At 37.0% G+C, this 12,216-nt stretch overlaps 1 protein-coding gene across 3 annotated transcripts in view; it reads left to right on the top strand.

Moving 5' to 3' along the window:
* The window catches only part of LOC124777102 (ring canal kelch homolog), a 141,397-nt gene that overhangs the window by 85,715 nt on the left and 43,466 nt on the right, over window positions 1–12,216 (top strand). For all 3 annotated transcript variants that reach the window (XM_047252383.1, XM_047252385.1, XM_047252384.1), the window contains 2 exons: window positions 3,721–3,898; window positions 11,210–11,350. In XM_047252383.1, the coding sequence (XP_047108339.1) occupies window positions 3,721–3,898; window positions 11,210–11,350 (319 nt within the window). The remainder of the gene's footprint in view (window positions 1–3,720; window positions 3,899–11,209; window positions 11,351–12,216) is intronic.

Below are 12,216 nucleotides of genomic sequence, written 5' to 3'. Positions count from 1 at the left end.
ACCACTTTTTGTCAAAATGATCTAACGTGAATTCATTCCATTTATAATTAACTTCCTCACACAAGTTGCCCTGCGGAACCTTGGTAAAATTTCACTATCTTCTTTATGTGTGGTGACTGAACCACGGATATCACCAGTAAGTCATGCTCAAGTTGAACTTCCTGAAACAGTATATTTACAACCTGATTCGGTACAGAGTGAGATGTACTCGTGGAACTCTTCGTACTCATCTCTGTCCAGAACAGCACTGCCATTACAACCATATAAAATCCTGTTGAAACCATTAACACAAATAAATCAGTAGCATTAGGCCACTTTTAACAACACACAGATTATTAAATTCAATCGCCTAGATGTGCAATACAGGCACACTCCAGCTGTCTGCACTGCACGTTTGCCCCTCCTAGCATGTTAATGCAAGCGTCCCTCACGCCACCAGACACGGCAGCTTCCTCTCTCTCTCTCTCTCTCTCTCTCTCTCTCTCTCTCTCTGCAGCAAAATACACACAACATGTATAACTTCATGGTACATTATGCTATCGTATTACCCAAGGCTCTAATTCTCTCTAATGAGTTAAGGTGACACATGACATGTAACATACTGTGCAGTATTATTTTGGCACATTACGTGGTATTCCACTGCCCACCTAATGTATAAAATATCTTAACCCAGTCCCAACTGTTTGTCACATGGTTAATATCCTGTGCTACTCCCAGGTGCAACACCTGTCTCTTACATTCAACCACAAACATCCTAAAGAATTAGTATCTACTATATGAGCCTGCAAATGGAAGGTAGTACATAACATGAAATGAAATTTATGCTCCGTTGGTTCACAAATTTGACATTTCTCTTCCTTGAAGATTCTGGTCTTGTTCATTGATTGCTTCAGCAGATTTCACCAGCTGTTTTGCATGAACAGGCCTTCTCATATAGAGACGGGTGGCGATCCATTCACAAGAGTACGCAACGTTTGCTGACAGATTTCCATTTTCACCTTTTTTGGTAGTAGTTGTCGTTGGGTGCCAGACTGATTTTCGTGTTCAAAATAACTTTTTTTCAAATCTGACATCTTGAACCATAGACAAAAAGGCATAACATAAGCAGAGTATTGAATGTATTTGTTGCTTATGTAAGCACTGAAGTCTTGCTCGCAGAAATTCTTATCATAATGTTCATATTAATGTGGATGGGATGGGGCTGAAAATAGTACAATACTATCTCTTTCACACTGTTGACTGAGGTGAAATGAATTCCTGATTCACACTATTGTTTTCCTTTTAATAATGATTATTATTGTTATTGGTGATGTAATGTTTTACAGACACAATATCAGAAATAACGTCAATCAAATTTTATTTTGCTTCTACATTACGAGATCCACAACAATACTGAATGAAGTGTAGAACAGTACAAAGTCTCATAACTAGAGAATACATTAATATCCAGTCTCATAGGTGAGCATACAATAAGCAAGTAAACATAAGTGAGGCCAAGGGCCTGGTGGTCTAGGCGTATATTGGACTGTTCGCATGGCACAGTGCTTGCTGCCCCATCCATCTAGATTGTCAGATGACCTCTCTAGGCTGGCCATGGTGGCATTTGTGCTACTCGTTGTTTGAGTTAGTACACTTACACTATAGAGTTACAACAGTTGCTATAAAAACATATTGGATTATTCACAATTTTTACAATGCAGTAGTGCAATGCTATTCCAAAGTTACTTCTTTGACTATTTTATTAATAGTAACTCTACTGTGTGTATGAGACATAACTCTTGAATTTTATACCTCAGTAATACAACATGTATTTGATGCATAAAGAAGAGTCATATAACACTGCATACACAGAGTTTTGAAGCTTTGGCTGTTCAGTCACACATTTGCTCATGAGTCCCAGGAGTGGCATGGAGGATCTCTGTAGGTATTCTTTAGCATTTGTTTTGTGGGAATTCAACACTCATTGTGTTACAAACATCCAGATGCCAGTGTAAATGTGCTCCATTCTGCTGGGAGCAGGTGTGGACGTTGATGTCTTATCAGAGTGAACAAAAAATTTTCTGAAATACCAAGCCATGAATGATTAGTGGCAACTGTCTCCGCAAGGGAAAAAGGTCCAATAATTTCATCCTCCATTAAGTCACACCAAACGTTGACCTGTGGGCTGTCTCATTGATGCTCTGTGGTCTCATGATGATGATCATTACCCTAAATTCACACATTGTGTCTGTTGACATTTCCCCTGAGGTGAATTGTTGCCTCATCGGAAAATGTAGTCTTAGTCAAGAAGTTGTTGTTCAGTGTGCTGAAGAGCATCTTCAGCAAACATTGTGCATTTGGTTTTGTTATCAGGTTTCACCTCATGTAACAATTGCACTTTGTTTGCATAAGGTGTAAGGCAGTTGTGTAGTAAATCATAGGTAGTTGGTTTTGGGACACCAAGCTCACATGATGCCATACGAATGGAGTTCTTAATGCGTCTTGCAAACATATCTGAAATGTGAATAACAGCCTCCTCTGATGTTGTTGATGTTGCATCACCATGTCTCTTAAAACAAATCCTGTCTCTAGGAAAACTACTTTGCTTGCCTCAGTTCTCTTGGCATCAGGAGGGTGTCTGTGCTACTCTTCACAAAAACACCATTAAATTTGCAATAATGGACTCTAGTTCTGCATACCACCACATGATTTGTGCTTTAGTATTCATTGGAATTTTCAGTTAGTTGAAAATCTTTCTCTGTCTTCAGTTGTCAGCACATGAAGTAAAAAAATGAATAAAAATAAAATTTAATTTGATATAGCATTAGAAATAATAAATTCCACAGCTAATCCGCCATCCAAAACATAACAGAATTGTCTGGGTTGTTTATTATGTTTAGTATAAGAGTTTCACGTTACGGCGTGTTGGACACTCTGTACTTTGTTTCTAATATAGTGCCAGAATGTCATGCGTGGAATATAATTAGTGGAATGGCTAAAGATAGCAGCACATGAACTGGTCAAGCCAGTGAGTACTGGACAGACACACAAACAAGACTGAACTTGTAGCTAAGCTTTTGGCAGTGTCGATACTTCGAGTTCACAGACTAACAAATGGAGGAGGAAGGAAATTGCCAGTAAGTGTAGCTGTCTAGTGCTCAATGCCTCGACTGTATGGTGTGTGTGATTACCTTTACATGTTGCACTATTTGCTCTTATTACTAGTTTAACTAATGCCTCCATTCTTGTGTGTACTTGACACAAAGCTTTCGTACATTTTTTCGTACATGAATATTTGCAACTGAAGAAGCATTCAACTCATCAAGCTCTGTGGTTCCTGAGAATCAGCAGGAAATATTTCAATAAGTGAGTGTAGGAAATACTTGTAAATATTTGAGTATGATCTGACCAACTTTTACGTGTTGATTCATCTCGTAATAATAGGGTTTCTGCAGTGTGCAACAGACACCAAATGAACAAGGTATTTCATCATAAAGTACACATGATATCTGTTGTATGAAAGAAGATCATTGACACATAAATAATTGAAGTAAAAATTAATGTAAGTTTGGGTGATGAATTGAGAACTTTAAAGGCAAATGGCACCAGAAAATCTGTACAGTTGATATTATGTACCACATCATAATTGTAAGATGACAGAATTGTCTGGACAGCCATCATATTGTGTCATACAAAGTAACACACAGAAAATCTTACATACTTGTTTCCTACTTCTTTCAGGGCAGGGCTTTCAATGATTGGCGGCCGTGTTTACACAGTTGGAGGTTTTAATGGCTCGTTAAGAGTTCGTACTGTGGATGTTTATGATGCATCATTGGATGAATGGTTCACATGTCCAAGTATGGAAGCTCGACGCTCTACCCTAGGAGTAGCAGTTTTGCACAATTGTATCTATGCTGTAAGTTTCAAATACTGTTGAACATTCTTTGCTGCTTATTTTATTTTAAAATGTTTATTTTATTGGGGGTAACAATCACAGACATTTACACATCAAACTTTGTAATAATATAATCAAAATCATATAAAGGGGTAAGCATATTATTATTATTATTTTTTCCTTTCTCAGACGTTATGTCTGGTTAAAAATGGAAAGTGACGAGGACCTTGATCAAGCGTGACTTCCTTTTAATTGTACGGTATATGTTACATTGCATTTAGGAACTTTCAGGTAATTGAACATATATCAATAATTACAGATTTCTGTAGTTTTATATATACGTTTGGATGTAGCTGTATTGCGTTGATGTACTGGTGGATATTGTGTGGTATGACTCCTGTAGTTGATAGTATAGTTGTTATAATGTCAACTTTATCCTGATGCCACATGTCCTTGACTTCCTCAGCCAGTTGGGTGTATTTTTCAATTTTTTCTCCTGTTTTCTTCTGTATATTTGTTGTATTGGGTATGGATATTTCGATTAGTTGTGTTAATTTCTTCTTTTTATTGGTGAGTATGATGTCAAGTTTGTTATGTGGTGTTGTTTTATCTGTTATAATGGTTCTGTTCCAGAATAATTTGTATTCATCATTCTCGAGTACATTTTGTGGTGCATACTTGTATATGGGAATGTGTTGTTTTATTAGTTTATGTTTTATGGCAAGTTGTTGATGTATTATTTTTGCTACGTTGTCATGTCTTCTGGTGTATTCTGTATTTGGTAGTATTGTACATCTGTTTGTGATGTGATCTACTGTTTCTATTTGTTGTTTGCAAAGTCTGCATTTACCTGTTGTGGTATTGGGATCTTTAATAATATGCTTTTTGTAATATTTGGTGTTTATTGTTTGATCCTGTATTGCAATCATAAATCCTTCCATCTCACTGTATATATTGCCTTTTCTTAGCCATGTGTTGGATGCGTCTTGATCAATGTGTGGCTGTGTTAGATGATTCGGGTGCTTGCCATGTAGTGTTTTCTTTTTCCAATTTACTTTCTTCGTATCTGTTGATGTTATGTGATCTAAAGGGTTGTAGAAGTGGTTATGAAATTGCAATGGTGTAGCCGATGTATTTATATGATGATTGCTTTGTGTATTTTGCTAGTTTCTGCTCGTTCTATAAAGAATTTTCGTAAATTGTCTACCTGTCCATAATGTAGGTTTTTTATGTCAATAAATCCCCTTCTTCCTTCCTTTCTGCTTAATGTGAATCTTTCTGTTGCTGAATGTATGTGATGTATTCTATATTTGTGGCATTGTGATCGTGTAAGTGTATTGAGTGCTTCTAGGTCTGTGTTACTCCATTTCACTACTCCAAATGAGTAGGTCAATATTGGTATAGCATAAGTATGTATAGCTTTTGTCTTGTTTCTTGCTGCCAATTCTGTTTTCAGTATTTTTGTTCGTCTTTGTATATATTTTTCTTTTAGTTCTTCTTTGATATTTGTATTATCTCTTCCTGTTTTTTGTCTGTATCCTAGATATTTGTAGGCCTCTGTTTTTCCCATGCAGTCGCTGTGGTTATCCAATATGTAATCTTCTTGTTTAGTGTGTTTTCCCTTGAGTATGCTATTTTTCTTACATTTGTCTGTTCCAAAAGCCATATTTATATCGTTGCTGAATACTTCTGTTATTTTTAGTTATTGGTTGAGTTGTTGATTTGTTGCTGCCAGTAGTTTTAGATCATCCATGTATAGCAAATGTGTGATTTTGTGTTGGTATGTTCCAGTAATATTATATCCATAATTTGTATTATTTAGCATGTTGGCTAGTGGGTTCAGAGCAAGGCAGAACCAGAAAGGACTTAATGAGTCTCCTTGGTATATTCCATGCTTAATCTGTATTGGCTGTGATGTGATGTTATTTGAATTTGTTTGGATATTAAGTGTGGTTTTCCAATTTTTCATTACTATGTTTAAGAACTGTATCAATTTAGGCTCTACTTTGTATATTTCCAATATTTGTAGTAACCATGAGTGGGGTACACTATCAAAAGCTTTTTGGTAATCAATGTATGCGTAGTGTAGCGACCTTTGTTTAGTTTTAGCTTGATATGTCACCTCTGCATCTATTATCAGTTGCTCTTTACATCCTCGTGCTCCTTTGCAGCAGCCTTTTTGTTCTTCATTTATAATTTTGTTCTGTGTTGTATGTTTCCTTAATTTCTGTGTAATGACTGAAGTTAATATTTTGTATATTGTTGGTAGGCGTGTTATGGGGCGATATTTTGCTGGGTTTGCTGTGTCTGCTTGATCTTTAGGTTTCAGATAAGTTATTCCTTGTGTAAGTGTATCAGGGACTTTGTATGGGTCTGCAATGTAACTGTTAAATAATTTATAAAAACAAAGATGAGGTGACTTACCGAACAAAAGCGCTGGCAGGTCGATAGACACACAAACAAACACAAACATACACACAAAATTCAAGCTTTCGCAACAAACTGTTGCCTCATCAGGAAAGAGGGAAGGAGAGGGGAAGACGAAAGGAAGTGGGTTTTAAAGGAGAGGGTAAGGAGTCATTCCAATCCCGGGAGCGGAAAGACTTACCTTAGGGGAAAAAAAGGACAGGACATTTCTTTTGGTTTGTGTTGAATGTTTGCTTTTGTTTCCTTCTATTTTCACTTTTTTTTTTGTATCTTCTAAGTCGTTTGGCCAATGCTTGTGATTTCTGCCTCTTTTCATCTAATTGCTCTATCACTTCTTGTTGTGAGATTTTACCTAACCTTTTTCGTTTTTTGTCTGATATTTCATTTCTTATAAATTGTGTTAGCTGTCTGATGTCTTTTCTCAGTTTTTCTATTCTGATCTGTAGCCTGTGTTGCCATGCTGGTTTTGTGGGTTTCTTCTGTGTGTTGGTTTGTTCTGATCTCTGCCTAGTGTGTATATTTAGTGTAGTGAGTGCTCCTATATTAACCAGTAGTTGTAACTCTTCCATAGTGGTATTTTCATTTATTTTGTTGTGTATGATTGTGTTGATAGTTGTTATTGTTGTTTCGACTTGTGGGTTATTTGGTGGTCTATGCAAGAATGGTCTAATGTCTGTATTTGTGTCTTTGTATTCTGTATATGTCAGCTGAAATTTTTCTTCTATATCTAACACGTGTGTCACTTTGTGTTCTATTTGTGCTTGTTCTGGTGGCTGTCTTAAGATTTCGTTTTCCTCTGATTGTTTAATTGATGCGTGTTGTTCTTTGTTTGTTTGCTCTGGGTTGTTTGTGTCCATTACTGTATTTTCTTCTTCTTCTGATTGCACATTATTTTGTTCTAGTATTTGTTGTACTTGTTGTTTGATGTTTTCTAATTCGGGCCGGGGTATCCTGTTATTTTTGATTATTACACGAATCTGATCAGCTAGTCATTGTTCTGTTAAAAATTTTAATTCTGGGTATCTGGTAATAAATGTTGTGTATACATGTGATCTGTATCCAGTTGTGTTGGTTCTTAAGTTTGTTGCTTGGTAATAACAGAACATGAGGAGTCGGTTAACTTCATCTGACCATCTCATCCTCTGTCTTTGTTTTCCTTCTAGAATGGTCGCAGGAAGCAAATCCTGCAAAACACTTCTATTTTGGATTTAAATCATTTTCCGTGTGGCTAGCAGTGTTGTTACCATTGTGGACGGGCGTAGGGTTCAAGTGTCGTCCTCGACCATGACAGTGCTTGTCCAAGGCTTCATTAGTTCTGTCCTGAACCAATTAATCACACTAAAAGGGGGTTAGCCTTATTAGTGGATTGTTCTTTTCATCGCCTTTTATGACTGGCAGAACATACCAGAGGCCTATTCTTTTCCTGGGCATCTGTGGGATTTATTATTATTATTATTAATTATTGATTCAACTGTGAGTTCTCGGTGAAACATTGTGTATTGCAAAAACTATACGAAACACTTCTTTCCAAAGATAGCACCAAACAAATGTGAGCACATGTAAACTTCTTTAATGTATCGCTTCTCAACTTAAACTGTAAAGATTATCTGTGTGGATTATTTTAATTATGAAATAGTTACATCTGTATTGTAAAACCTTACAACATTCATTAGGATAACATTTTCTCTGCCTGTTACTAAACTTTCTCTTGAATAGGGATTGGTATACTGGAATCACAATTTTGGTTATGTAAATGGGTTTTGTGTAATCTGTTTATGAATGATGGCCACCGGTGATGAAAAACTGCTTTCAGCTTCACTCTTGTGTAGAAGTTATGGTATTATCTAAAAGGGGTGGACAGTTGAACTGAGGGCAAAACACTTACCAAGGAAGTTCATCAGCTCATGTATCTCAAGTGTCAGTGAACGTTTTTTCATCGAGATAAGTGTTTTGCGATCAGTGCAGCATGGTAACCAGGCTTTGAAGTAGTGAAGACAGGAGAGGCATCCCATTGGGCAGCAACAGATGGTGGACAAGAGTTGCCAGCTTCATAAACGGTTGACCATGCTCCTGTTGTACTGTTGTGAGATTTAAGTGCCCTCCTTCAATACCTATATAATTAGATGGACTGTGATACACTGGCACTTCATGGTAAGATGCAAAGGGAGTAGCACGTCTGAAATGTCGCTCTCATACTGCAATCTTATGTGGCCAGAAACAGATTTTATTGCATTGATATCCCACAGAAATCTTCAAAGACACATAATTGAAACTAATTCTGTAGTAAATAAATGAAAACACAAATCTGTTTATTAATTTCTAGTAAAATCAGTTTTGCACCCTTTCCTTCTCTGTGTAAGTCTTCTACATTTATCACATATTTGTGCTTTCGGTCCAAATAATATTTAGCACAGTAAGGGTCTGGCCTCTTCTGTGGTGCTCTTTGAGACTAGTAAAGACTGACCACCCAGTTTGTCCTATGTAGCATGGCTGACACTCTTGGCATATCATCGTACAAACCCCACTTTTCGTGATGGAAGGTTGAAAGTGACTCTTGTCATGTGATAACTGAAAATTTAATAGGATTCAGTAAACTTGGAATACATCATTAGAATGCAGCATCTTCATTGCTCCAAAGAGGACCACTGAAAGTCTGTGAAAATGTCAGATTTTGTTTCTATTTGACTGACTGCAACTAAATGCCCAAAAGGATTTTATTCAAATTGAAACTTACCACAAAAGTGTACACACTTACAATGTTGCTTTCCATTTTTCAGCTTACTGCCATCCCTTCCAGGTTGTAGAAATTTGTAAGATAAATTATTATAATTATATAGCAAGATAAAAGTGTAGTGTTAAGTGATGATCAAAACTCTTAAGTGGTAAACAATATTTGTGTGTCTTTAATGTGTGGTGAAGCTTGAAGGACCAATATGATATTTATCAGGAATAATATTTTACAAAGACTGCAAAACACTTATATTGTGTCCATTGTATATTTCACATGGTGGATCATGAGAATGTCATCAGAGAGATGAGGGTAGCTACAGAGGCCTTGTTACTTGGACAAAAATATGGAAGCACTCCAAAAAATGTGTGCTTGAAAGTAGATGCAGATGGATGCTAGCCAAGCCTGCAGGTTTCACTGTTTTATTTGACCACGAACAGCCCGTGTGCAATGTCTTCAATACATTCCAAGCATTAATCACGCTCAGAACAGTGTTCTGTGTAGTTGTGAGTGAATATCAGAGCTAAATAAATTCAAATGTAGGCAAGCTGTTGGTGCCTGTATGTTGGATGCATCTGTAACTGAGGTAGCCGAAGTGTTCAGTGTTTCAAGAGACAGCATGTCAAAGATTTATACTGCATACAGGGAAAGTAGAAAAACACCATCCGCTAAGTTACAATTGCAAACGAAAGTATGTGTTGAGTGATCCTGCAGATGTTCATTGAAGAGGACTATGATGGAAAATAAGAGGATGGCAGCTGCAAAAGTCACTACGGGACTGAATCTTGCTCTCGTGAACTTGCCAGCACCAAAACAATGTGAAGGGAGCCCCATATGCAGGGGAGTTGTAGGGTGAGCTGAAATTCCAAAACCACTCATCAGTGATGCAAGTACCTGTAACGAGAAAACACAGTGCCGAAGCCGTAAATCAATAACTACGGAGCAGTGCAAGAAAGTCATTTGGTTGGATGAGTCTTTTTTCACACTGTTTCCAACTTCCGGCCGAGACAGAGCCATCCCAAGCCTACTATGCAGACTGCTTGCTGCCAAGAGTGAAACATGGTGGAAGTTTAGTGATGATTCGGGCAGCCATGTCATGGTATTGCAAGGGGCCATGAGTACTCTGCAAGGGTCGCATTACTTCCAAGGATTATGTGACTAAATTTGGCTGATCAGTTGCATCCCATGGTACAATGTTTGTTCCCCAATGATGATAATGTGTTCCATGACGACAGCTCACATCGTCCGAGAAACTGGTTTTGTGCTCACAAGGACAAATTGTTGCATCTCCTCTGGCCATCACATTCAACAGATCTCAATATTATTGGGTGTTTGTGGTCAACTTTGCAGAGCAGGCTGCGAAGAATTGTATAAGATTCACCTGAAAACCATACAGTACCTATATTTACCCATTCTGAGATTACTGGAAGCTGTTTTGATTATGAATTTTTTGATTACAATTGGGTTTCTTACATCGCATTAGACATGGTAATGTTTTTTTTGGGGGGGGGAGTGTTTCCATATTTTTGTCCAGCCCCTGTATTTATATTCTCTCCATGCAGGAATTGTGTCAGTTTGTTGCATATTAAAGTTGGAGCTCAAGATTTCACTGTGACTTGCATCTAATGTAAGTCTTTTGTTGGCATTAATCTATTAGCCAATATTTTCAAAAATTTGAAGTGTTTCTCAACTTTTGCAGCTGACTTACGTGACTTTTGGAAACATCTGATTAAAATTTCATCAGTTTTTAAATGTAATTTTTAGACTATTTCATTTTCTTAAACTGCATTGCCCATTAGACTCAGTTGGGTTTCTAAACAGGATAAAAACTCCATTTCTATATGTGACTGTTAAGATGTTCTGAAATGGGTAATTCCGCACCAAGTGGCTGAGTGGTCTGCACCTGACCATCTCTAATCTGAATGAAATACTGCATATATGTGCCTTATAAAATAAAACTATGATGTGCAAAATTTGAGCTCAAAGTATAAAATGCCCAAGGTTTTACAAGGCTTTCAGCAGGCGCAAAATGCCTTTGAGCTTCACAACAGTTTCGGCATAATTTAAGACAGTTTAAAATGCAAGAGAGTAGAAACTTGAAGAGATATTTGGACTACATGCATAACTTTTTGTCTTCAATGTATGTGCTTACTTACGTGACCTGATTTTTTTTACAGGTTGGAGGTTTTGATGGGTCTACTGGTTTGAATTCAGCAGAAATGTATGATCCTAGAAACCGTGAATGGAGAATGATCGCACCCATGTCCACAAGACGGAGCAGTGTTGGTGTTGGCGTCGTAAATGGGTTTTTGTATGCTGTGAGTAATTACTCATTATTAGGTTTGCATTTCTCGGGCTTAGCACCTACATAAAAATATCCATGAGAATTGATGTTAAGTTCAGAATAAAATTTAATACTCTAGTTCATTGTAGTTTCATTTATTTCAGTATTAATTTTTCTTCCTTTAAATGATCTTCAAAATATTTCAAGATTAATGTGTTCTCAAGACCTGTACCTAAGACTATTTCAAGTATTGTCTCATTCACTGGTTACAATAATTATAAGACTTTGGATGATAAATTAAACCACACTCGTTGATTTATAAAGTTTGTAGTTAAATGTTTCCATATTGCCATTGTTCTGCTGTTATAAAAACTGTTGTGAAATAGTTATTTTATGTTTGTTCCTAAAGCCAACATGGGACTAAACAGAAATATTCATATTGTCCCAGAATAAGTAACTTAGAACAGCATAGTAGTTCATAAAGTTTCTGTTTGAATGTTATCATAATGCCATTGTTGAAATGCTGCAGAAAATGTTATGAAATAGTTATCGTACAATTGTTCCTTAAGCTGACACAGGACTAAAAAGAAGTAAATATGTCTCAGAATAAGTACGTTAATAATACAGCATAGTAACAAAATTAAATGAAATATTCTCATTTTTATAAATTGAAGGTAGGGAGGAGGGGGGGGGGGGGGGGGGAGAAAGGGAAGGAACTAATGTATCCACTGCATTGGGACTTTATGCGGAATCGACAGTGACATGTGAAAATGTGTGCCCGGCCGTGATTCAAACCAAGGATCTGCTGTTTACTAGGCAGTTATGTTAACCACTGCACCATCCAACCACAGTGTTCATCACAGATGTGCGGACTATCTTTACATGCTCCCTGACCAATCC

Source organism: Schistocerca piceifrons, chromosome 2 (genome assembly GCF_021461385.2).
Source record: "Schistocerca piceifrons isolate TAMUIC-IGC-003096 chromosome 2, iqSchPice1.1, whole genome shotgun sequence".
Lineage (NCBI taxonomy): Eukaryota > Metazoa > Arthropoda > Insecta > Orthoptera > Acrididae > Schistocerca > Schistocerca piceifrons.
The sequence above is the reverse complement of the archived record's forward strand: the minus strand, read 5'-3'. Positions and strand labels throughout refer to the sequence as shown.